This window comes from Eumetopias jubatus, unplaced genomic scaffold (genome assembly GCF_037043125.1).
Source record: "Eumetopias jubatus isolate StellerSeaLion01/CBP00866 unplaced genomic scaffold, mEumJub1_p1.0 scaffold_5, whole genome shotgun sequence".
NCBI lineage: Eukaryota > Metazoa > Chordata > Mammalia > Carnivora > Otariidae > Eumetopias > Eumetopias jubatus.
Genome location: NW_028274811.1, coordinates 25,186,522 through 25,213,985, shown reverse-complemented (window position 1 = coordinate 25,213,985; position 27,464 = coordinate 25,186,522). Strand labels below are relative to the sequence as shown.

The 27,464-nt window shown below is 42.8% G+C and overlaps 2 protein-coding genes across 17 annotated transcripts in view; one reads left to right on the top strand and one right to left on the bottom strand.

The window, feature by feature from the left end:
• The window catches only part of RAPGEF6 (Rap guanine nucleotide exchange factor 6), a 209,555-nt gene extending 201,866 nt beyond the window's left edge, over nt 1-7,689 (top strand). For 7 of the 11 annotated variants that reach the window (XM_028103455.2, XM_028103454.2, XM_088023257.1 and 4 more), the window contains one exon: nt 13-7,689. The gene's annotated coding sequence lies outside the window, so the exon portion shown is untranslated. The remainder of the gene's footprint in view (nt 1-12) is intronic. The other 4 variants (XM_088023252.1, XM_088023254.1, XM_088023255.1 and 1 more) reach the window with 4 other exon arrangements.
• A 7,339-nt stretch (nt 7,690-15,028) lies between these two features.
• CDC42SE2 (CDC42 small effector 2) overlaps nt 15,029-27,464 on the bottom strand; it is a 113,859-nt gene continuing 101,423 nt past the window's right edge. For 4 of the 6 annotated variants that reach the window (XM_028103434.2, XM_028103437.2, XM_088023250.1 and 1 more), the window contains 3 exons: nt 20,406-20,507; nt 16,824-16,940; nt 15,029-16,489 (listed from right to left, as the gene is read on the bottom strand). In XM_028103434.2, coding sequence (XP_027959235.1) covers nt 16,842-16,940; nt 20,406-20,507 — 201 coding nt within the window. In that variant the 3' untranslated portion in view covers nt 15,029-16,489; nt 16,824-16,841. The remainder of the gene's footprint in view (nt 16,490-16,823; nt 16,941-20,405; nt 20,508-27,464) is intronic. The other 2 variants (XM_028103435.2, XM_028103438.2) reach the window with 2 other exon arrangements.

The following is a 27,464-nucleotide window of genomic DNA, read 5'->3' as shown; positions in this document are numbered from 1 at the left end:
TGTTTTTTTAAGATTTTATTTATTTATCAGAGAGAGAGAGCATGAGCAGGGGGAGCGGCAGAGGAAGAAGCAGGCTTCCCTGCTGAGCAAAGAGCCTGATGCGGGACTTTATCCCAGGACTCTGGGATCATGACCTGAGCCGAAGGCAGACGCTTAACCGGCTGAGCCACCCAGGCATCCCCTTGACTGTTCGTTGAAAAGATAAATCCTTTGCTCCGCTGCTCTGCATTGCCATCTCTGCTGTGAGTCACCTGGGCCACAGTGTGTGAGTTTATTCGGGGGTCTGTGTTCTGGTTTGCCAGCCTATTCTTCCATTCCTTAATACCACATTGTTTTAAGTGCTCTAGCATGACACTACGTACCGATACCTGGTAGAGAAATGTAGCTGACCCTGTTCTTTTTCAAGAATATATTAGCTGTTCTCATATCATTTGTATTTCCAGATAAATTTAATGACCAGCTTATCAATTTCCATACAATTGCAATTTTGAATGGGATTTTCTTGAAATTATATAACAGTTTGAAGGAAATTAACATTTTTGTAAAATTTAATCTTTTGGTCTATGAACCCAGTGTATTTCTTCATTTATTTAGATTTTCTATAGCTCTCCCTCTTTCATTGTTTTGGTTTAAGGACTTTACTATTTTTCATATAAGATTTATGTTCTTAAGAGTCTGATGTGTTTGGAGGTCCCCCCTGCTTTATTGAGGTAAAAATTGTGTGTATTTGCGTTGTATGTCTTAGTCCATTTGGGCCGCTGTAACAAAATACCATGGGCTGGGTGGCTTATAAACAGCAGAATTTATTTCTCACGGTTGTGAGGGCTGAGAAGTTCAGGGATCAAGGTGCCAGCAGATGCCCCGTCCTTTGAGGGCCCATGTCCTGGTTCATGGATGGTGCCTTCTTGCTGTGTCTTCACAGAGAAGGGGCTTCTTCTATAAGGGTAGCAGTCCCACCCATCAGGGCTTCACCCTTTTGACCGAATCACCTACCACGGCCCTCGCTTCCTAATACCTTCACTTCTAGGGATTAGGATCTCAACCCATGAATGAGGGTGGGGCATAAATATTCAGTGTATGGCGGCATACAGGGGTACAACGTGATGATGTGATGTATGTATACACTGCAAAACCATCACCACAATTAAGCTAATTAACATATCTGTTACTTCACATACTTAAAATTTGCGCATGGTAAGAACACTTAAAATCACCTACCTTAGCCCACTTCATGTATGCTGTTTGCTATTACTGACTACAGTCAGTATGCTGCACAGAACCCCTCCGTACCCTACTTATCCTGCATAAATCTCTGTACCTTCCCGCCCCTCCCCCTCAAGCCCTGGCAACCACCACCTTCCACATACAAGGGAGATGGTGTGATAGCAATCTTTCTGTGGCCTGCTTACTTCACATAGCATAATGTTCTACAGGTTCGTCCATGTTGTCACAAAGGCTAGGATTTTTTTCTTTTTTAAGGCTGAATAATACTCCTGTGCACATACCACATTTTGCTCATCCATTCGTCAACAGACGGTTGTTTTCAGATCTTGGCAATCGCAGATAATACTGCAGTGAATGTGGGGGCGCAGACATGTCCTCAGCCAACAGTCAGCAAGGTGGAGCCTTCCGTTCCTTGGGGAATTAATTCTAAGGAAATCTGAGTGAGTTTGGAAGTGGCTTCCACCCTCACAAAGCCTCTAGATCAGAGCAGAGCCCAGCCAACACTTCCGACTCCAACCTGGGAGACCCTGGGGGGGGGTACCCAGCCAGCTTGGGCCCAAGCTTCTGACCCACTGAACTTGTGCTATTTTGAGCCATTGAGTCTGTGATGATTTACAGCAACAGGTAATAACTAATATATTACGTATTAGCTGTGTATTCCCTGTGCTGTAGTTCTCTGTGCTCAAACTGGTTACCAACAATAACCCATGTCATTTTTATTGTTGCTCTGAGGATGAAGTGAGTTAATCCATGTATAATGCTTTGGTGGTGCCTAGCCACCTAGCAAGTGCTCAGTAACTGTAGGATGTGTTACTACGACCCTCCCCCCGCCTCTTTCCCCTCCTCACACTTCTGTAGTTCTGTACCTTAATTGTTCCACTTCATCTTTTCTAGAATTTCCTTTTTTTTTTTTTTAATAAGATTTTATTTATTTGTCAGAGCACAAGCAGGGGGAGAAGCAGGCTCCCTGCTGAGCAAGTAGCCCGATGTGGGGACTCAATCCCAGGATCCCGGGATCACGACCCGAGCAGAAGGCAGATACTTAACTGACTGAGCCACCCAGGCGTCCCTCTCGCATTTCATTTCTTTGCCCAATAGTCTTAGCTGGCCAACACCTCCTTTATCTGACAACTGCAACTATTCGAAATATAATCCAGATGCTCCCATAACTAAAACCAATTCCATGTAGAAAATGCACTGAAGTTATATTTTTGACTTGTTGGTGAGATTGAGCGCTTCCTTGTTTTCTAGGTTAAAACACACTAGGAGTCAGAATTTTAACTAGTAAGTGGAAAACTAGAAGGGAGACACACTCGTAGCGAGAAGAATGTGAGGAAGACCCCCTGAGAGGGAAGGGGCCTGAACACAAAAGAGCAAGGTAAGGCGGGGCGGGCTGTGCTTCAGGGATCTGTAGGGGTGTCACTCAACAGACCCAGTGTCAGGGTGGCTAAGACACTCATCCTCAGTGTATTCACACTGGAAATATATATTGGAAATATATAGTAATTTTAAAGATTTCTTTATTAAATAAAAGATCTCTTGTTCAACTACAACAAAGACATTTTAAAAATGGGCAAAGGACCTAAAAGACAGTTCTCCAAAAAAGATGCACACATGGCTAATACGTGCATGAAAAGATGCTCCACATCAATCATGAGGGAAATGCAAATCAAAATCATGATGACACATCACCTCACACCCGTTAAGATGGCTAATATAAAAACAAACCAACAAACCAAAAACGAGGTCGCCTGGGTGGCTTAGTCAGTGAAGCGTCTGCCTTCGGCTCATGTCATGATCCCAAGCGTCCTGGGATCAAGCCCCGCATCGGGCTCCCTGCTCCGTGGGAAGCCTGCTTCTCCCTCTTCCACTCCCCTGCTTGTGTTCCTGCTCTCGCTGTCTCTCTCTGTCAAATAAATGAATAAAATCTTTAAAAACAAAAACAAGTGTCGGTGGAGAGGTGGAGAAACTGGAACCCTGTGCCCTGAAGGTGCTCAAAAAATTAATACCATGTGATCTAGCATACTTGTAGGTGGATATCCCAAGGAATCGAGAGCAGAGTCTCAAAGAGGTATTTGTCCACCCCTGCATTATTCACAGTGGCCAAGAGGTGGGAGAGATGCAAATGTGGTATGTACCTGAAGTGGAATATTATTCCACCTTGGAAAGGAAGGAAATTCTGACAGTGCTACAACATGAGTGAACTTTGAGAAAAGATACTACGCTGTGAATGAAGCCAGTAACAAAATAGGAATACTGTTTGATTCTGCTGATGCGAGGTACCCGGTAGAGTTAAGTTCGTAGGCGAAGAGTAGAAGAGCGGTTCCCAGCAGCTGGCTAGGAGGGAGAAACGGAGAGCCACGGTGCAGTGGGGTAGAGAATTTCCATTTTGCAAGATGAAGGAGTTCTAGAGATGGGTTGTACAACAATGCAAAAGTGTGTAGTGCTCTTAAAATGTACACTTTAAAAGGGTTAGGATGGTAGCCTTTATGTTTGTGTATTTTACCACAATTTTTTTAATTGCCAAAAAAAGGAAATCCAACCCAAGAAAGATGAACAGATGAAATACTTGTGGTAGGCTGCAGCTGGACAGGGCAAGGAATCAGGCAGCGAGGGAGGGAGGGTTTCAGCTCCTATGAGACCAAAAGTATGTTTAGGGCAGTTGCACGTACTTAATAAACCCAAACTCGAAATGATCCCGCCTCCTGTGGCTCATCCATAAAAACCCCCTAGGGTATGAGAGGGCAAGTAGCTAGTCAGCACTGAGACTGCAGCAAGGGAAGACATTCACAGCGAAACGTGACCTAGGGTTTGAACCGCAGCTTGTCACGCACTTCCATTTCGTTAAAACTCTAGGGCTTCATCATGCTAAGAAGCAAGGAAGCTTTAAAAATTATTATCACCAAGGTTAGGCATTTTTTTAAAAAAGATTTTATTTGTCAGCACAAGCAGGGGGAGCGTCAGCAGGGAGCCCGACGCGGAACTCGATCCCAGGACCCCGGGATCATGACCTGAGCCGAAGGCAGACGCTTCACCGACTGAGCCACCCAGGCGCCCCCAAGGTTAGACATTTAAATCTTAATTGAGCTCATGGTTTCCTTTGAGAGGCAGAGGGATAGACAAGATGGGGCAAAGAGCGCTCTCTGTTCCAGGAAGCCCATGGAAGGGACAGGTGTTGGGTTGTGGTCCGGAGATCGGCAGGGACCCAGGTACTCAGGATGGCAAGAGGTTCAAAGTCCTGTGTGGGCCACTTAGAGCAGCCCGTCGAACCTTCTTTCTGGTCTCCCACCTCCCCAAAGCCTGCAAGCCCACTGTGGCCTGGATGTCAAGGCAGACGCTACTGTTAAGCTGTTAATGGCATTCTGGGTTACTGCTTCATTTCTTTTCACGATTTTTTATTTTCCAATTTAAAAGATGTTCTGTGCTGATTCCTCCTGAGTCTTGTCCTGGTTCCACCTTTTGGGTGAAAGAACAGAATCCTCTCATGTCTACCGGGCCTGGAAGGTCACTGAGTCTGGGCTCCCGATGAGCACAGTTTTGAGGTTTCAGAGCCAGGTGTCCCCCCTCCACCCAGGGGATGGGGAAGGAGAGTTAAAAGTCCAGCACAGGGACGTAGACGTCTTTTACCCTGTTGTCTTTCCTGTAAACGTCTGTTCCCTGAGAGGTAAGTGCTGAGGCCCTATGTGGCCTTCACCCCTTGTTCTGGGCCCATTCTGCCTTCTGCCCTACAACCTTCCCTGCCTTCCTTCGTCTTGGAACACTTCCTCAAATGCCTTTTTTAAGACAACTATTTCTTCCCCGAGGCATGGCGTTCTGGTGGGACTTGAAGCCACAGTAACCCTCCCTGGGTGCGCACGCGTGCGTGCGTGTGTGCGCGCGTGTGTGTGTGTGTAGACATGACTGCAGGTGGGCCAGTGTGAGGCCTTCCCTGGATTCCCTAGCATGTAGATAGAGGTCCATCCCTGTATGCCCCCACGGCATTCCTTACCAACTATAAGACTAACAGACCCAGGTAGTAGCCGTTCGACCTTGAGCAAGTTCTGTACCCTCTAGCCGTCAGGTCCATCATCCGTGAAATAGGGAATAAAAGCTCTTTAATAGGATGGCTGTGAGAATGAGTGGAGCCCATGCCTAGCACGAGACTGGTGTTTACTAAACATCTCTTCCTCCCCTCTGTCCACTGCCCAGCCCTTAAGTAGCCCCACAGCCAAGCACTTCCACTGAGCTCCCCTTTCCCTCCACTGTCAGGCCAGGTCTGTAAAGTGCTTTTGGCATCTGGAACCCATGAATAAGCCAATCATTGAACTTGTGCTGGAGATATACCTTCTGTGTTTATTTCTTAGGTTGGAAAGAAAATAGAGGTCATAATCAATTGTGTACTATTTCAACAGGATCGTATGCTGGTGATTTTTCTTTCACTAGACCTGTAAATCCTTGTTTTTAGGAAATAGGGTGTGAGGAACATGGCTGGAGCTAGACTGGAACAGTTCTTGGGTTCTCTGTTAAGATCTGAGAGCTGCAAATGGCCAGCAAGGCAGGAGAGCAACTTCCACTGATTTGACAGACGCAGAGCAGAGAACATGATAGGAGGCCAACCGAAATCCAAGTCAGGAAGATCATTGAGAGGCTTAGTTCAAGAGAACACGCTGTGCTTGCCTCTCACTGATTTCCTGGAATGACTGGCCGGCTGCCCTGGGCTCCCCGCTCCTCTCTGCCCCGCGTGCCCGGGAAGCCCCGTGTGCACGTCAGAGTTGGCACGTGGGGATTTTCACATGGGGTGCCCTGACCAGATCTGCGTGTGACCACGTGTGTGACCTCTGAGGCGCCACTGGAAAACATCAAGTGGTCTTTATAGTCTTCCGTGATCGGGTCATCCCCGGAGCCCTGCTCCGTACCTGCGCCGCGAGGACGCTGTGTCAGCGGGAGTATCTGTCCGCGCGTCTGGCGCAGCCCTTGTAACCCTTCTGCCCGTGTGTGCGGAACTCCCGCCGCCTGAGGAACGGACACGGCCTCGTCCCGGGTCTGCGGCAGTGGCCCAGTAACCTGAGCTGCTGACATGGCCTCTTGTGGGGTCTCCGGTGCATGGGAAGGGCATGCTCCCGTGAGCCTTCTAACAGTAGATGCCAATCCCGACGGCAGCATTTCTGCGGGCACACAGCGGCCGGCAACGGAGCCTGCGGATGGGAGCACGTGGCTGGGAGGGGGGGGTGTCAGGCCCCCGAGTCCGCAACCGGCGTTTCTCAGCTCCATGTCCAAACTCCAAAACAGCTCTCATCGTACCCTGGCAACACTCGCAATATTGTACCTGGTTTCCCTTCTCTGTTTCTCCACCCTGCGATTGCCTTTGGAGGCTTTCTGTGTATCTGAATTTGACTACGTTAGAGAACTTCTATTTAACAAACTCATTAACTTACATAAAATACAGTATTTGTCTTTTGTGCTTGGTGTGTTTCACCCAGGATAGTGTCTCTCTTCAGGGTTCATTCATCCAGGCTGCAGCATGTCAGAATCTCCTTGTTAGGCTGGATCATGTTCCTGTGCATGCGATTTTTTCCATTCAGCCACCGGTGGTCACTTGGGTTGCTTCTCCTCTTGGCTCTTGTGAAGAATGCTGCTGTGAACATACGTGTGCAAATCTCCCCAAGACTCTGCTTTCAATTCTTTGGGATATGCACCCAGAAAGGGGACGGCTGGATCATATGGTGGTAGTATTTTTAATTTTTTGAGGAACCTCCATAACGTTCTCCAGGGTAGTTGCACCATTTTTCGTTCCCACCAACAGTAGCACAGGGTCACAATTTCTTTGCATCTTTACCAACACCTGTTATTTTTCTGGGTTTGCCCTGTGTTTGTGTGTTTTTAATCGTAGCTATCCTAATGGGTGTGAGGTGGTATCTCATTGTGGTTTTGATCCTATTTCATTCACAATTAGTGATGTTGAGCATCTTTTCATGTGGTTATTAGCCATTTGTGTATCTCTGGAGAAATGTCTATTCCAGTCCTGTGCCCGTTTCTTAATGTTGAGTTGTAGGAGTTCTTTATATATTCTGGATATATCCCCTTATCAGATGTACGATTGCAAATATATAGTCTCCCATTGCATGTAACCTTTTCATTGTTACATTTTTTGGTGTACACTTTTAATTTTGAGATAGTCCATTTTACATATTTTACTTCTGTTGCCTTTGCTTTTGACATCATATACATCATTGCCAAATCCTGTCAGGAAGCTTTTTCCCAATGTTTTTTCAAAAGTTTTGTAGTTTGAGGTCTTAAATTTACATCTTTAATCCACTTTAATTTTGGCATATTGTGTAAAGTTCTGCTATGGTCTGAGTGTTTGTGACCCGCGCCCGCCACGACATGTTGAAATGCCCTTTTTGATGGTATTAGTAGATGGGGTCTTTGGGAAGTGCTTAAGTCATGAGGGCAGAGCCCTCATAAATAAAATTAGTGCTCTTATAACAGAGACTCCAGAGAGATTCCTTGTGTCCTTCCACCATGTGAGGACACACAAGAAGGCCCTGGCTCTAAACTAGGAAGAGGGCCATTGTCAGAAGCAACCATGCTGGTACTATAATCTTGGGTTTCCGAGCCTCCAGAACTGTAAGAAAGAAATTTGTTGTTTATAAGCTACCCAGTCTGTGCCATTTTGTTAGAGTAGCCCAAACAGACTGTGACAAGAGCCAGCTTTATTCTTTTGCATGTTTATATTCAGTTTCCCAGCAGCATTTGTTGAAAAGATTGGCCTTTATCTATTGAGTGGTCTTGGCGGCGTCGTTGAGTATCACTTGATTAGCATGTTGAACATACACGGAAGAGTTTTATTTTGGGGATCTCTGTTCTAGTCTATTGGATTCCATGGCTGTATATGCCAGTCCCCTATGGATTTAATTACTGTAATAAGTTTTGAAATCAAGTAAGAGACCTCCAGTTTGTCCTTTTTCAAGATTGGCTCTTCAGGGTCTTGAGATTCCATATTAATATTAGGATGGGTATTTTTATTTATGCAAAAAACGCCATTGGGATTTTGATAGCATTAAATCTGTAGATCATCTTGTATAGTACTGATATCTTAACAGTAGTAAATCTTACAATCCATGAACACAGGATGCCTTTCCCACTTTTGTGTCTATAATTTCTTTCACTAATGTTTTATAGTTTTCATTGCAGTCTCTGACCATCTTGGTTTTATTCCTAAGTATTTTATTGTTTGATACTATTGTAAACAGAATTTTCTTAATTTCCTTTTAGATTGTTAGTATTAGCATATAGAATCATAACTGATTTTTGTGTGTTGATTTTGAATTTGCAGCTTTGCGGAGTTTATCTAACATTTTCTTTTGTTTAGTGGAATCTTTAGGACTTTCTACATAACAGATCATGCTGTCTGTGATCAGAGCTAATTTTACCTCTTCCTTTCTAGTATGGGGGATGCCTTCATTTCCTTTGCCTGCCTAACTGCTGTGGCTAGGAATTCCAGTATTTTGTTCAATAGAAGGGTGAAAGTAGGCAACCGAGTCTTGTTCCTGATCTTAGAGAAAGAGCCTTCAGTCTTTCACCACTGAGTATGTTAGCTGTGGACTTTCCATCTACAGCCTTCATTTTGTTCAAATATTTTTTCTATTAATAGTTTGTTGAGTATTTTTACTGTGAAACTGTTTTGTCAGATGCTTTCTCTGTACTTTGATAATCATATTGGTTTTTCCTCCATCATTCTATAAATGTGTATTACACTGATTCATTTTCTTATATTGAACCATTCTTGCATTCTAGGAATGCACCCCACCTGGTCATCCTGCATAATCCTTTACAGTGCTATGGAATTCTAGTTAGTATTTTGAGAATTTTTTGCATTGCTTTCCTCTTGCTGCCTTTAAGGCTCTCTTTCTTTGACTTTTGATAATTTGATTATGTTGTTTCCCCTTGAACAACGTGGGGGTTAGGGGCACTGACCACAACCCCCCACCCCATGTAGTCAGAAGTCCACATATAACTTTTGACTCCCCCAAAACTTAACTCCTAATAGCCTATTGTTGACCAGAAGCCTTACCAACAACATAAACAGTCAATCAAAACATTTTGTGTTATATATATTCTATACTGTATTCCTACAATAAAGTAAGCTAGAGAAAATGCTATTAAAATCACCAGGAAGAGAAAATACATTTATATCTGTCCATGTTCATTTAGCTCACTGAGCATACATAAGACTCTTGTTGTAAATTCGTCAAGTCAAAGGTCTGCATCTTTTAAAGATTGATTTCTAGAGATTTTGTTCCTTTGAACGAGCCATGTTTTGTTATTTCTATGTCTTGTGATCTTTTGTTGAGATTTGGACATTTGAAAAAGCAGCCACCTCTCCCACTCTTCAGAGACTGGGTTCATGCAGGGAAGACCTTCACTAATCAGCCCAACTTAAAGGCTCATGGTCGTCTCGAATCTTTGCTGGGGCTGCATCTTGCCTGGGACTGCACGTGTGCGTCTGTTCCAGTTCCCCACATACCAACTGCTTTTACGTAGCTTCATTTCCATAAGAGTCTCATTCCTGCCCGTTCCCAGGAGACTTGAATTTCTTTTCTGTTCCTCTGCCTGTGATCGCTTGTCCCCAGACATCCATGAATCTTCAGAACACCTGCAGTTCTCACCTCCTACCGTGCCCGTGCCTGTGGTCCGCAGCCTCCAGCCTGCCTTCTTTCCAGCAATGTTCTGAGTCAGGCAAGACAAACGAGTCCCCAGGCAAGTAAGAAAGTTACAAGCAAGTTTCATTCTCTACCTTGAGTCCCGAGGGAGAACAGGATTGGGTGGTTTCCTCGCAACAGTGCGTGGGCAGGACAGGGACCAGAGGCCAACCAAAAGCCTCAAAATTTCTGACCATTTTGAGTGGCCTTTTCTGTTAGGTGTTTGCTTGGTTCGTGCAGCTTAACTGGTTGCTAGCATTCTCATGAAGCTATTTTTCATCCATCTGTTATTTGGTGTGTCTGGAGTGGGGCAAGGGCCTGAAGCTTCTTACTCTGCCATCCCCCTGAAGACAACTCTCTAATAACTTGTTTAAAATGTAATGTTATTTTGTTTTATGTTACTAATAAGAAATTGGTAGTATAAAGAAAACGAAATCCGAACAGGATAGACTGGAATTACACGAAAAATAAAAGTCTCCATGCCCACTTCTAACATTCCACTCCTACTCATGGCCTTTGCGTTTTGAATGCTTCTGCAGGTCCCCCCCCCTTAATTGTAAATAACATAGACATAGTTTCACTTCTTCACTCATCAACTTTGAATCCTACAATCCTACAAATGATTTTATGCAACAACAATTGGAGGCTTGCAATAGACTTCCTTTTCCCTCATTCCAGTTATGGTTTTATTTTTACATTTAATTTTTTTTTTTTTAAAGTAAGCTCTACATCCAACATGGGCCTCGAACTCACGACCCCAAGATCAAGAGTTGCATGCTTTACCAATGGAGCCAGCCAGGCGCCCCTCATTTGTTTTAGAACTTAATTTTTTCCTAGTTTTACTGAGATATAACTGACATGAAACACTGTTGTTTATAACCATAAGGGGCAAATACTTGATGCACTCCCAGTACGTACATAAAGGAGATTAGCACTCGTGCTCTCCATGTTTTTCCCTGCCACCATCTTCTGAATGTGGTCAAGTTTTCCAAAATGTCCTTTATGTTCTGTGAAAGTAGTAGTCTTTTATGCTTTGATTTTAAAAGATTTGAATCCTGTGTTGATGTACCTATGGGCTCTTGAAGACAGGCAATTATTTGTCACTAAACCTGTATCTCTCAAGTTTTCTTAAATTTCATTCAAAACTTTTAATTGCACGGCTGATGTTGTTCTAAGAGCTTGAGTTACACTTGTCATTAACTCAAAATCATGTCTTAACCTTCGGACAAGTTTTTACTTTATACTAGAATATCAAGAATTATCCTTTTTGCTTTTTGACAGTGTATGTTTTGTCACCGTATTACTGAGATCGTCTGAGTTTCATACCATGGTCTCAGCACGGTGATGTTTTAAAACGCAACTCTTTTCCAGTATCCTCAGCTGTCCAGACCACTTCTCATTTTCTGACCTCTTTTAGAATTTGTTTGGCTTAATGTCCATCTGTCTGCACCCCTAACACTAGAGTGAAAGCTCCCTAAAGGACTTTGTTTTGTTCACTGCTCTATCCCCAGTGTGTAAACAGAGCCTTGGGCACATAATGCTCATGAAAAAATTTCTGAATGCACAAATCTTAACAGCTATTAAATGGTACCTATTTAATTACGGTTCTTAGAACCAATTCTCCTAAAATCTTCCCACTATTCTCATTTGGATAGATTGCCGTCTGTGTCTGCTTCAGATGTCAAAGTCCTGAGATACCTTTCAATCATACTACTCCACGTTCTGCTGGTTCTTGCAGAGCATACTCTCCAGTAGGTATTTTCAGAAAGGGTGGTGGCAAAGTTTCTGACTGCTTGCTTGCCTGTTCGTCTTTATTTTGCCACCTCACCCTCCTCGACAGTTTGGCTCTAGATAGAATACACTCGTTCAAAATAATTGTGTCTCACCAGTATGAGTAAGGTGCTCCATTATCTTCTAGAGCTCACTGTTGCTACTCAGAAATCTGATAATCCTCAGAAGAAATAATCAGAGAAATAATTTCCCAAACCTGGATACAAGTCTTCCGAACAAAAGGTTTATTGAACAGGCTGTGAAGTGGGAAAGTATAAATGATAAAGTTTTTTGAAATCTCAAAACACAAAGCTTGAAGAGAGCATTTCTTTTTGATATTCCCTCCCCTTCAGAGCATTTTCCTCGCACAGGTTGAAGCACTGGAATCCTCCATTTCCTTTAACTTCTCATCCCTCAGATGACCTCGCAGGCTGGTTTTTTTTGAAATGTCAGGTTAGTCTCCTTGAGGAGTATCAGACTGCTAACTCCTGAAGGTGATGGTATCAGGAGGCTGAGGTGACCGGGAGGTGTGTGACAGGGTCATGAGGGTGTCACTCACGAAGAGATGCCCTATGAGGAGATTCCTGGCCCCTTCAGCACATGAAGATCTGGGGAGTCTGCAGCCTGGAAGGGGCCCCTCACGTGATGACCACACTGGCTACCTGATCGTGGACTTCCAGCCTCCAGAACTAGGAGAAGTCAACTTCTCCTGGTCTGGTGTATTTTGCCACAAGAGCCCCAACAAAGACACTATCCAAGCAGCAAAAATTAGATATAAGCAAAACCTGCAGAAATTTTTGAAAAACCCAAAAATTACATTGTTTGGAATTTGGAATCTGGGTGGCTGTGCTCAAAGCAGCAACGATGATTCTTACCTCTTGTCTGTGCTGTTCCTGAACAGGGAAACAATGATAAAGATACCCAGAAACTGCAACAAAAATGTCTGTGGGCCGTGCCTGAGCGGTCTGCTGAACACAGTCGGGGTCTGATGTAAAGAAAGAATCAGCTGGCTCCAAAATTTGAAAGGCCCAGACGTCTAAAGGATAGATGCACTGAGGCAGCTGCAATTAATAAATTAAGAAAAAGGTGACCAGGTGAAGCTCTGAGGATTTTTAAAGAATAATCTTACTTGCCGTTCCTTGAAAGGACCAAACCCCCAAATTTTTAAAGACCCTTGCTTGGGGGGGTCCTTTCTGTGCCCCCAAAGCAGCGATCAGTGCGTTTTTCGATCTAAAGCTTCCCCCACCCCCCGTGAACTGTAAAGGCTTCCGTGGAGCATGGGTTGGAGTTGGCCAGTGTCTTCGCTCTGCTGCCGTCACCTTCCTGTCCGACTAGCATCACCCAGCATTCCATGCCAGGACCGCACCCCCTCCCCGCTGCTTGTGAGGCTTCAGAGCAAACATCTGGCTCTCCTTATTCTGGTAGGAACTTCTTTCCTTTGGGCATCAAGGGGCAGATAGAAATGGTTGAGACTGGGGGATGAGGATGGGGTCCCAAGCAGCCCAGAGGCTGTAGCTACCTGGTGGAAAGCACTGAAAACCTCATAAAAATGAAAAGTGAATGTAAAGTCACATCAACAGGAGTTGTTACTGGAGACAGTAAACCGAAGGTAACATTTCAATTGTTTTCTTTGCAGTGTGCTCAAAGCATATTTTAAGCAGAGGGTAAATAATTTCCTTCCTGTCGGTTTTGTAGATTTTTGCATTTCCACGAGTTTTAGCAAATTCCCAACTATATCTCTAAAGCACAAAAAGGTAGGATAAATCTATAAAAACAGATAAACTTATGAACCCTTGCACCTTTTATTCATGTCCTTTGAACACGTGCTCAAAATAGAATTTCTGATAAACCACCTTCAGTTTCTTCAGGTACTTTAATTAGGATGCCTTATTGTTTCTATTTTATCAATAGTGGAAAGAACTTCATCTTAACCCAATTACCTCAGAGTCTTAGGCCATGAAATGAGGACAAAAGTTAAGAAAATTTCTTGAAATACTATTTTTCTCACTGGCATTTCTACTTTAGAACCAACCAACCTTGGCACATTTCATGATACAGCCTTCATGATACAGCCAAACCTAACGGACCTATGCACAAGGTCCAACACAGTGAGGAGTTTCTAACTGGATGTATTTGGTGTGTATATACGTAGTCTTTCTCAACTGTGACGTTTGGGGATTTGGGGGGGGGGGTGCTGTCCTCTGCACCACAGATGGTTAGCAGTCCCCCTTTCCTCAAATTGTGACAACCCCAACTGTCACCTGCCTGCAAACTTGCTGTCATGTGGGAAATGGTCCGTGATTGCCCAATACAGTAGCTTACAGCTTTTAAAAAGTGATGGTTTGTGCATGACAGTAATCTTAAAAATACAAGCATACTTAAAAATATGCTCTAAGTGAATTCTAGTTGAAAGGAAAAACCAAACCAGGATGGAAAGAAAACATTTATTCAATCAAAATCAATACTTTCTTTTAATATCTACAAGCCAACACTGAATGAACACAATGTACAAAAAAAGTATGCTTATATTATAAAAATATGTCAATTTTATCTTCTGGGTGCTGAGCAGAAGTCATTTTAAACAAAATCAAGGCAAACTTGCTCTCTATAATGAAACTGCTATAATTTAATAACAAAAGTGAAAGCTAATATATACTCACAAAATATCTTTAAAGGCGAGATAATGCTGCATTGGAAATGCTGAACCCAATCACCATAGTGAACTTTTCTTATTGGCACCACTTCACGCCTACATCATGGGAAAGCACCTCTTTTATAGACTGCAGATCACTAACAGAATCCAGGGCATTGGTTAAACCTTCATTCAGTTTTCCGTGCTAAATGTTAGCATGTAGTACTAACAGTCAATCCTATTTATTTAGATTCAATTTTAAAATGAGACACATGGCCCAAGAGTTACAATCTGCGGATGATGTGGGGAAACTGCCACCCTTCACACTCTTCAAAAGCCTCCCTAAAAAATGTGTCCAAGGTTAGTATATTAAAATTTTTTGTCATTTCTTCTTGCATTTATTGGCACCTTCCTTGGCATCTGTTCTTGCACACAGTGTGGCTACTGTAGGTCAGTTACACGCTCTTACCATGGAGGTACGCTCCAGTACTCACTGGAGTATTTGGTCCACACAGAAGTAAAATCAAGTGAGTTCAAGAAAAAGGAGCAGGGCTCTCTGTATTGTGAATCCAGGAGTTATAGGACAAGTATGAAAGTTCTACTACTTTTAAAAGTCAAAACAGACTAAAGGGCATCACTATGGACAAGGCCCAGAAAATCCAATCTGTCTTGTAAGACCTTGTACAAAGCAGTGTCCGTGGCAGGACACAGACTCTGGCTGAAAAAAAAAAAAAACGACATGGGTCCTCAGCAAATCCCAATCCCAGAACGCAGTATCCACACAGTAAATTAAACTGCAAACTGCCTGTTTTTCAATTACTAAGCATGAATATTTCCTTGACAGATTCTCTCTGGGACTGACACCTATGAAGCCTCCAACTGTAGAAATACAAGCACTCTATTCGGAAGCACTACTCTCCTGGTTTGCCTATATAAGCTATTTATCCAGTTACCTGGTTCGTAAGAACCTGGGACTAAGATGCGAAGAAAAGAATTATTCACCAAATTTCTTAGCTGTCTACATTTTCATCTAAGTCCCACTTGCTGCATAAAATATTAATCCTAAATGTAGTTAGGACTGTATTGGACAGAGGATTTAAACATTTTAATGAGAATACATACACCACGCCCTCAGAAAGAAGGGAAAGTACTTACAGAAATATCTGAAATACACATAATTTATGAAGAATAAACATTTTGGAGCCTGAGCAATGGTTTCTCACCAATGTCCTAACAAATCACCATACAGATTTTCACTGGCAACGATTCAGCCAAGTCATTATATTGCTCTGGGTTAACTTCCACGGCCCCAAAACAGGTCTGAATATGGAAAGGCCAATGACTCTGCAGTGAGTAGTACCAGCCAGGAGTTAAGTTAGTGGAAACACATGGATCCCATCATATTAAAATAACAAGTAAAAACAGAATGAGTACACAATGAGACTGGATGAGGGCATCACCACAACACTCTGATACACAACCACACCTGTTCACAAATACAGGTCCTCACTCTCAGAATAAATATATTGAATATTTACAACCAAATGAACACCTTATGAATGCCAGATTTTAGTTCTAAAATAAGCTACAGGTCACCTTTGTGTGTGTGAAACTGACGTGACTCGGTGCCACAGCTAATCCCTCTCTAACGGCAGCAAAGAAACACTCATTTCTGGCCTCCCATGGGCTCCCAGACAAAGCAACTTCATAAAGCATGCGGATATCGATTCTGCTCAAGTTTCAAACGAATAAAAATGATCATTGTGCTTGTGGATGTCCTACCTTCCAAAATATACAGAAACGGTGACAAATTAACAAAAGCAGGTCCTACCTTACCAACAAACTCATAAGGCAGAGGGCTGGAGATGGAAATAGAAACATTTAAAATGGGAGAAAAATGCAAAATAGTGCGAGCATTCACAAAAAAGACCATGCTAAGATCAGATCCATAATTGATAAAAATGAAGCCACGATTCAAAGTCCGTGAGTCCAAAGGCATGCATGCCAGTCGAAGGAAATGCAGGGTTCATCTGACGACAGCTTCTGCAGAGCAGAACAAGAACGTCTCACTGGAGGAATCACAACAGGGTGAACAAGATGCCATCACACTTCTTGTTTGTATTGGAAAAGGAATCACAACAACAAATTAAAGAGTGAAAAGAGAAAACAAATTCACAATGACCTATAAAACCAAAAGAAAAATCCAAATTATTTTTACACTTTTAAGTTGTCTTTAATTTGTAAAGTTTTCAAAGATTTATCAATAATGCAGTCTAAAAAACATAAAAGGTACTTCACTACACACGACATTCCCCAAAGTACCAATACTCAAAATAGTAATTTCATTCATGTTTAAAGAATGAAAGCCTCCTCCCCACATGGTTGTCTTACAGCACTGTGTTCTTCGTAAGAAAAAGAGCAACCGAAAACTATTCAAAGTGCCTACAACCATCCCGTGAAATACTGAGCAGGGTAAAATATGTTTGCCTTTTCCAGTGTATGACCCAGGTACTCACGGGAGCCAGGATTCGGGGCTATCCAGCCTTCGTATCCACAAGCTGCATCTGCACGCTGGCAGACATCCCACCCCCGTAGCCCCCCTTGGACTGCATCTGGTTCTGAATGGAGCTAACCTAAAATAAGACAAAAACAGAACCAAGTCAAGAACTAGGGACAAGACAACTCCCTGATTCTGGCCCTCAATGTTTTAGCTAAGCAGTTTTGAGAAGGATACTTTCTATAGAAAAAAAAAATTCTTTTTACAGACTTAAATTTCTGATCGCCCTTAGGGAAATCGTGAGGCTACTAAAAACACTTTTCAGCCCTCAACTCCCTCTCCCCACTTAGCAGTAACAAAATACCTGTTTTGTAATTCACAATGTACTTGGTAACATTTCAAAAACAGAAGTATACAGATCAACTCCAGTTCTTGATCACCTCCATTACTTAGAATCAAACAAAAATAAATACAAATGAAATTGGACCAGCCAAAGATAAATTTTTAAAGTCCCATGTGATAAAATTTACATACCTGATACAGCCTTAAAGAATCAAAAGACTTGGAGGGTAGTCCAAATTTAGTCATTGTAACTCTGGGTTAAGTATTTATCCTCTCTAAAGATCTGTAAAACAGTTAACGTGATAATCTCTCCTCCCCACCAAACAGGGCTATTTTCCGATGGGCTGTAAGGTTCTTCTCTTACTTGGTGGAAACAGGCAAATTAACTTATCGGCAAGCTAAGAAGTGCCCTTAGTGGACCAACATTATTCCAATCTTAGTTCATACCAACTAGAAGCAGACTGTAAGTAGAGAATCAGGCTAGAATGCTAGAAAACGGGGCCGTGACAAGGTGCTGGAGGTGCTGACCTAACAGTGCTGAGTCAGAGCAGGGGCAAGCTGCTCAACAGGTCCCTCAGCTGTCCATGGTTCCCTGGGGGCAGGGGCTGGGAACAACATCCATTACTTAATCTACTTAAATACTTACGGAGCACTTGATAGAAAATATGACACGTGAGGTGTTTTCAATGGTGATCCTGAGTCAGTACGGTTAAGCAAAGTAGGTAAGGTTTGCCTATTTTCTGAGCAAGGTAGGTTTAAATATATTCTAATAGAAAAGCAAAATACAAAATGCATAGCTTCTTTAAATCCAGAAGGGTTTCACTGACAACATCTTACGTGGAACATCTCACTCTAGTGATATCCGTGTGTTCTGGCCTTAGCTATATTCACATTACTCAAATGACTACTTCAGTTAAAAGTATTAAAAAACACCTGAAATCTATAGGCCTATTTATTTTCAGCAACCTTGCTCAGTCTGAGAAGGCTACAAGCATAAGCTATCAGTTCAAATTCATTTCCTGTTCCTTTCAGGTAACCTGTTTTGTGGCACAAACTTGATTTTACCCAGATACCAAAAATTTCCCACCTAACATGTTACCTTTTCTAGATATATCAGGGCTGTTTATAAAAAGTAACATTTTTGTGTTTTTACATAGTGCATTCATAATGTCATGCTGATACTAAGCAAGAAAAAAACTGGTTTTCCTCCAAAAGTCAATGGCTCAATTTCAAACTATAGAATTTGGATTTTCTAATGGATTACTTTTGACTGTGTATATATTATATTTTAACACAATAAGGCTATTACTAAAAGAGCCATGGGATCCTTTTCTAGTAAGAAGTTAATATGAAAGGTAATTTGGGAAGAACAGTGTGTTTACAGGAAAAGAGAAACTCCCAAGTCATCTGCCCGTTCAGGAATCCAGTGTGGCAAGGCTGTCCCATCTGCATCGAGCCAGGTACCTCATACAAGGGGCTCAGTTCTTAGGACAGACTAACTTAAGGCAAGCTACTTCTGTGGATAAACAACATTTAGGTTTTGTCTCACTCTGTGCAATACTATTACTGCACAGGAGAGGAGTTCTCTCACCAAATCAGACTCATACCAGTTACATCTCTCCACTAATGTAACTTGCAGGAAACGCGGGGATTATGTAACACTGAACCCACTGAACCTAACGCAAGTGCCTCAAGCAGCACCGTGGGGACATGGGTGAGTCAGAGGCTGCGCGTCACCGCACAAACAGAAAACCTATCAGAGACGCACTGGGTTCTAATGAGCTCAAACACTTCATAAAAACACCTATTCCGTAAGCCGAGCAGGCTGCCTGGACTCGGCAGGTAGATCTACTAACAGCGGAGGGCCTGTCTGGATCCAGCTCAGCTGAAGACGCAGACGTGGATGCCCTGCAAGAGACCGTCCTCCAGTCCTAGCTAAACTGATGGCAATAAGAGTCCCCTACATCCATGAAGGGCTCCTTGTGCAGACAAAACGCCAAATAGGAATTTTAAAAGAAATCCTGAAATGTATGTAAAACAGTATTTAAAAAGTTAAATACCAAAAACTAAAATTTTAATCCATTCTGGAGTTTTTAAAAAACGTGAAATGGGGAAGAACACATTTGTTGAATTAAAATTCATCACATATAATAAATTTGAAGCCATTCGCTCTACTTGTATGTATTATAATAACCCTATTAACAAAAGTCACAGGTTCTCATTTGCTCTTTTCATTTCATGCTGATCCAGGAAACAAAGCTACTGAATTGTATTTTGACAGCAACCTGACACCTCTTGCATTTCCACAAAAGCAGTGGAACAAAACAAAGTACTTTTCCTACAGATTTAAAGCAAACAAGCGGTTTCCTTTCAGGAAGCTACACATGTTATTCCTCTGCTTACCTAGTAACTGATGTGACAAACTTCTCTGCCGTATCCAGGATATCCATCTACCTATTTTAAAAGTCTCTGCTCTCTTGTTAAGTCTTTTGTTAATTCTGTCCAGTAAATAAGTATACAATGGATAATTCTGTATTCTATATAAAAGCCTTACTGACTTTCTGGTTCTAAACGCTTTAGAGATCATTTAGACACATCTGTTTACTTTAGATTTGGGGGAAAGAGGCTCCCGCTACATGGTGGCTTACTACTTTAGGGCAAAAACGAGGCAGAGCCCTGACACCCTCACTTGTCACTGCTTCTATTATAGCGCACTGTGTTAGATGAAAATTAAGGAGTAAACGAGTTCAAGGGAGTAAATCTAAAGTGTGTTTTGGAATTCACTGAAATCTCTATAAAAGAGCAAATACACACAAGTATTTACATTAGTTATGAATAAATCACATTCTAATATCAAGAGAAGGCTAGTCTTTTATAAGGTAAATGCAATAAACATGTTTGCAGAAGGCAACTTAATGAATTTAAGAGAAAAGAAATTAAATATTACTAACAGGCTGACATCCACATCCCTTTTCAAGGAGACAGGAGAGCCAAAAGGCTGTTAGCTATCATTCTAAACTCAACACCTTTTAAGTATTTTTTCAGGAGAAAGGTAGAAATATATGCATAGTTTAGCAAATTAGAGGAGAGAGTAATTTTTCATTGCTCATTTTCTTCTACGTTCATGTTATGTATTTATATTCAGTGTCTACAAATTCACTGAGCACTGTATAATCTTTAAGAATGTATGTACCTGTCATACAGGCGACATAGGTCTATGCCCCAAGACCCCATCTGCATCTTCCACCAATACACTTACTGAATTCATTCCACTGAATAGGTCTCCCGATCCTACATGAGCCGTGTGCACAAAATTCGTTGGCTCTCCAATCATACTTCGGTCAATCCGCCGGCGCCTTTTCTAAAATACAGGGAACAATGTGTTGAGAAATGATTTTATTAGCAACATACTTACTCTGTTGGATTTATTTACTACGGATGAATGATTTTAATGACCATAATATGATTTCCCCAGGACATCAGGATCCCGACATCTTGGGACTATCAGGATTACCTCAAGAGAGGTATATGCACACACACCCACAAAATGATTGGTAAAGCAAAACAATAGTTATTGTTTAGAACTGAAAATACATTATTTGGCCTAGCTCTGGCTACTTATTTGTATAATAACTATTTAGGTTTTATTGTTTTAAAAAAAATAACTGTAAAATTATCACCACTGACCCTTATTGTTAGCAAGGAATACAGTGTGATTTGAGTACAGCACTCTTGATGTTAACATCACTTTCTAGGTTTCATCATTAACAAACTGGCATTAGGGACGCCTGGGTGGCTCAGCTGGTTAAGCGTCTGCCTTCGGCTCTGCTCATGGTCCCAGGGTCCTGGGATCGAGCCCCACATCGGGCTCCCGACTCAGTGGGGAGCCCCTCAACCCCTGCTTGTGTTCCCTCTCTAGCTGTCAAAAAAATAAATAAAATCTTAAAAAAAAAAAACAAACCTGACATTTTGATGGTTTTTACTTAGATTACACCCCCACAACCATTCCACCCCAGAATGAATCACCTGCTCTGTTTGGAGGAAATGTGGTCCCAATCCGTTCACTCTTCTCTGGTCTGAGCTGGCTGGGCGTGAAACCCTACCCCAACTCAGTCTACTAGGCTGGGGCTTAGCGACCCCTCCTCATTTCTGACAACCACCTCTTACAGGGTACGGAGTAACTTCTGCTACCAGCTGTAATCCTTGCCTCACCAATATGCCCATTCACCTCATTAGCGGGAGTTCCTTACCCTGCTGTTTTACTGATCATGAGATCCTTCCAGGGACAAAGGTTATCTTCAGTCAGTCCCACGTTTTCCATGACCCCTTAGATACTGTGAGCTAGCGGAGAGGAACACACCGCACTGCTGGCTTAGTGTCCTAACACCAGTGCTGCTTCTCCCCCTTTACTTCCCTTTGAACAATATACTGTTGTCTCCCGCTACTGAAATGCTGGTGTAATCCTGATAAATCCTAAAAACTTACCAAGACAGACCCAAGTGACAGCACCTCAGGATTAAAACACAATTTTCTACAAAGCCACCAAAATGGGGAATTCATACATTAATTTCAGAAGCCAACATACATTGTTTTACCGTCCTCTAGCTTTTCCGGCTGCCATTCAGGATCCCAAAAGAAGCCCGAGTTTTTCCTTAGAAATATTTATGTTCATCCTCACAGCCCAACGACAGACAGTGGGCTATCTCCAAGTTCATTGGTTTCTCCATCCAGTGCATCTATCTGAACACAGGTTTTACTGTATCTTGGAGAAGTTTTCTTCTCTTATGTTTTTATAATGCCGCTCGTGTTCCTTTCTGCAATTTGTTTCACTGTTAGATGAACAGTGGATTATATTTGTGTGTGTGTGTGTATAATCTTCCAATTTTCTGGTATTTTTATCCAATATTTTTATTTCTCTTATAGTTTTGCTATATTGAAAACTAACTTTACTTGATCATCTTCAGGAATCCACAAATTTTTTTCTTACAGACCAAGACAGTAAATAGGCTATTCCATGTGTCGTAGCTTCAACTCCACTATGGTCCTTGGGCCACAAAAGTCGCTATGGACAAATGCATAAACAAAGCAAGGGTAGCTCCATTCCAGTGAACACTTACTCATGGAAACACGGAGCAGGCTAGATTTGGCCCACAAGCAGTAGTTTGGAGACCCCAGCTCTAGAACAGTTTTTTCAGTAGCAGCTACATACTATTTTTCAACTACAGTTATTTTTTTCAGAAGCTCTGTTATGAAATGACATCACCGCAGCATTTTTTCATCTTTTGAGTATTTGTATTACAGGTTTTCATTTTCCCTCTCAAAATGCTTGACTGTATGAATTACCGTCTGTAACACTAACAGCAAAATACTCTCATTCATTTACTTGAAGCCCCTTTTTCAAGGGTTGATAAGAAATTCAATCACTCGGGGGCACCTGGGTGGCTCAGTCGTTAGGCATCTGCCTTCGGCTCAGGTCACGATCCCAGGGTCCTGGGATCGAGCCCCGCATCGGGCTCCCTGCTCCGCGGGAAGCCTGCTTCTCCCTCTCCCACTCCCCCTGCTTGTGTTCCCTCTCTCGCTGTCTCTGTGTCAAATAAACAAATCTTAAAAAAAAAATTAAAAATATTCAATCATTCGTTTGGGGCCTTGCTCCCTAATTATAGAAAAATTTCAGGTTCAGAAGGTGTCAGTGAACCAAGAGAGGATCCAGAACCTTTGTCTGTTTTCCAGTTTTTCTGTTTGTCAGCACAAGGCACGGACTTCCGCCTTCATCTCGTATGTTGTCACTTCAGGTGCTCTAAAGGTACCTCAGACTCCGTGCCCCTCAGCACCGACTCAAAACCCACAGCATCCTTGGACTGGGGACACCCATACCAGCAACGCACTGGTTCCCCCAGACTGTTTATCTATTTCCACCCAGTCCATTCAACACACTTCCCTTCACACTGCTCTCTTCTAGGATAACAGAGCACAGATGAGCTGTAAGAGGCAAAGCTGCCTTCTCTTTTAGAGGATTAAGGTAAGGAAAGAAGATGCTAATAGCACTTTTGCGCCTTTTTTCTTCCTGGCTATACTGTTCCATTCCACTGAATCTGCTTTGATAGAAAGTTGTGGGTCCAGGCACATCTAAATTATCTTCACCATCAAAAGATAAGAATTTTCTCAATACCTGGGCCGGACAAATTGTTGGGGTTTCTTCCCCAGTGAGCCCCTTGACTGACAGTTAAACAGAAAGACTTCTAGCTTCTTGGCACCCTCCACACAGCAGGAAAGGGTGGATGGCTCCAGTTGAAGAAAAAGGCTAGCAGTGACGTTCCAGGGGATAATGGCATCCATAGGCCTGAAGACTTTTCCTCCTCAGGCCTTGTGCAATCCACTTACAGGTGCAACAGCTCCTGATGGTGGAGGGTGCCACATGGCTCAGCCAGAAGGCCCTCTCAAACAGGTTAAGGGATGGGCACATTTCAGAGAGTAAGATCTATTCCACGACACTGGGAGTCTTGACCATCCCTTGCCCTGTGAACACATAGGAGCAACTTCTCAAGTTCTATCTTTGTAATTTCCTCTGGACGGGTGTGTTCAGGGCTTAGCAAAAGGCTACACTTGGCCCACATCTCCTCATTAAGTGATTTATTCTAACAACTGAATTACTGAAGGAAGATGTTGGGGGCGAGGAATCACCATGGGGCACTCAGGCCACCACCCAACTCCCCAGAAACGTTTCCTGAAAGGAATTCATGAATGGATCAGGTGGTTAATCAAAATCAAAGACTATAACAAACATTCTGAATACTGAGGAAGGATGTTTCACAGAGACTACTCTCATACTGAAGGGCAGAGGACAGATAATTTGTAAATCTGAGAACAGTGAATACATTTTCACTTCAACTTTACTGAGCCCGGAGTCAGGCTTTCCCCTTTCACCTTGTAAGGTTTCTTCATGCGATTAATCTGACACTGATGTAAGGTACAGAGGTTGAAGCTTTCAGTCCTTCCCTCCCTAATGACAAGACAGGTTGTTTGTTTTGTTTTGCTTTTTAAAGATTTGAGAGAGAGAGAGAGAGAGAGAGAGAGAGAGAAGGAAAATGAACAGGGGAAGAGGCAGGGAGCCCGACGCGGGACTCGATCCCAGGACCCCGAGATCAGGACCCCAGCGGAAGGCAGACGCTTAACGACTGAGCCCGGGCGCCCCGTGACAAGCGGGTTTCAGAGGCCCATCCAGGCCAGTCCATAACAGCCACAGCTTGCACGCAGGCTGCAGGAGCCAGACAGGCCATGACACTAACGCCGGGGGGAAGAGGTTACTTGGATTCAACTACAGGCGCTGAGGTGGAAAGAACTAGGTAGATGTAATTCAGCGGGTAAAATAAATAGCATTTGCTTGTTGCCTGGATGTGAGAAGGGAGCGGCAGAAGTTAAGAAAATGCACAAATTTCCCATCTGAGAGGAATGTACACAATTCACAGGAGCAGGTAACACTGGAAGAGGGGGCAGGCTTTAGGAAGAAGATGAAAGAGGTGAAGATGCACTGAACTTGAGGTATGTCTGAGACATCCAAGTGAAGTTATCAAGAGGGCGAGCTGGATACACGGACGTAGGATTCTGACAGAGGCTAAACTAGACAGAAGAAATCAAGTCTCACCAGCACAATAAAGAAGTGCACAGAGGAACTCTAACGTGGGGTGGAGAAAACTAAGCCGTCAAAGGAGGCTAAAGAGAAAATGCCTGGAGGGGTTAGGCAAACACAGCTGAAAGTGGGTGAGAGGTCAGATAAAGACCAAAGGAGTGCCTGTGGGGGGGGCGGGTGGAGGACTTCTGAGGGGACAGACGAGTGTGCAAGAGGCAGGGAATGGAGTATCGAACCCAAACAACTGGACACAGTCTGACCGTCTGGACAGGGTCAAGAAAGAATGGGCTGAGCTGAAAGAGGAGGAAAAGAGGACTGAATTTTTGCCTTCAAAAGATGAGAAGACGATTTAAGCTTAATTTCTGATAAGATCCAGTGAAAGAGTCTAAAAGTAGAGAAAAATCATCATCACCATGGTAATATTCCAGGGAGGGTAAGAGGAACAGATCCAGACGCAGGATGACATGTTCTTTGCATTTGTATTATAACATTCTTAACCTAGATGCTAATAATTACCTATCTCAAAATACAAAAATGTACTACTTTTCAGTCACTATGGACACTTAAAGAATAGGACACTTCTGTGGTGTGCTGTATTAAGAATACAAGACAGAGACAAGATTTAAATCACGGGCAAACAAGGGGAATTCCAGAGTTGGGCCTCTGCAAAGAAAAACAGGAAATGGTGCACTCGCTCTGATGCGTATTAACTGTTGTCAGTAGCAGAGTCATCGTTTTTCCTGGAAACATTCTTTATAGGGTACTCTATTAAGAATGTCAACCTTCTGAATAATTCTTGCCATCCTTGAAATACTGTTATTCTGCATAAGGTCAAGGATTATAGTTGTGTTAGCGAGGAGACGAGGGAAAAATGTCTCTTCACATTTACTCAATGTCAATGATCCCTCTTATTAAAGCAGTTTAATCTTAGAGATACATACTGAAATATAGTTTTTTTTAGATTTCATTTTTAAGTAACCTCTATACCCAACAAGAGGCTCGAACTCATGACTCGGATATCAAGAGTCACCAACAGAGCCTGCCAGGTTCCCATACTGAAGTATTTTGGGATGAAATGTGATGTGCCGAATTTGCTTCAAATTCTCCAACGGGGGCTAGGGGGTCACAGATACAACAGGATGCCCCCCAGCAGCAACCTCTGAAGCTGGGTGCTACATACATGGGAGGGGGAAGGTTCTCTTCCTTCTATTTCTGTGTATATTTGGTAATTTTCCTAATAAGTTTTTCAAAATAAGTTTTTCAAGATTTGAGTTTTCTCCTACTCTTACAACTTTACACAAAAACCTAGTTAAGTGTTGCTTACTAGTAAAAACTGTGTGACATGAGAATGAATAATCAATTTCTCTCTGATTTCCACCAGAACGGAGTTTTGTCCTCATTCCTTGATACAATTCTAAAATCATTCCCTATCTACTTCCTGTCTTCCTCCCCAAAGTATTAGGAGATGTATTTTAAGTTTTTGAAAACTACACTGCAGAGCTACCATATAATATTTGGCTAGCAGCTACAGCATCAATTTAGTTTGTGCCATTCATATGCATCACTCGTGCACTCCCACCACAGGTTTCCTCTCTGAAAATAAAATTACAACTGAAAAACAAAAATGGCTTAAGCAGTAAGGCCCAGTGGCAAGGTGTCCACTGTACTCAGAGCTTCCACAAGATTTCTCTACACTTTTCTCAGCTCTGCCCTCCTGTCAGGTTCAGTCTCAGGCTGGTAGCCAACAGAGTTGCAGCAAATCTAAGGCCTTCCATTTGTGTCTAAAGACATAGAGAAAAATAGCACTTTACTAAAAACAAGGCAAATTTCCCCTGAGGTCTCCACAGAACTTCCCCTGGCATCTGGGTTCTAAGCCCTGTCTTGAACCAATCCCTCTCATCCCGAGAATGTCTTCCTTGAGCCAAACTCTGGAGCCCAATCACTGCTGAAGACCAGCAACCTCTGACAAGCAGCACAGACCCACCCAGGGATCACTGTGGCTCCTATACAAGAGAGGAGAGGGAATGATGCTGTGCCGGAATGATAATACCAATCTAAGCATCTGTCGTGAAACCTTAAAATTACTAGTCAAATATTTATTTCCAAAACCTGGAATGGCACCTGAGTGGCTCAGTCCATTAAACGTCGGACTCCTGATTTCAGCTCAGGTCATGAGATCGAGCCCCATGGCGGGCTCGGCGGGCTCAGCGGGGAGTGTGCTTGAGATTCTTCACCTCTGTCCTTCCCCACGTGTGCACACGCTCTCTCTCAAATAAATAAATAAATAAATCTTAAAAAAAAAAAAAAAAACCTCTGGAATGTACAATTTAATTAGTCTGAGAATCTTCTTCCAACAGATCCCTCTTCTGTGGTTTCTCACTTCTCTCTCCTGTCTACTTCCATCTTTGTGCTATTATTTACCTTGTGTAAGCCAACATTCTCCCTAATATCCTCTCTTTTCTTCCCTCTTGCACATCTTATTAAGGCTATGCTGATGACTAGTGAGCCTATTTTCTACTTTTCTGGGCTTGAGACTCTACATTCAACGGCTTACTAACAAATCCAGAGGACATGCAAGCTTCCCGAGTCCAACACTGAACACTTACCCTTCGTGAAGCCCACTCCTCCTCCCCAGTCCCTGTTTGGTAAACAGTATTCCTGCCAGTATTTCCAGCCAGGTTGGAGGGCTGT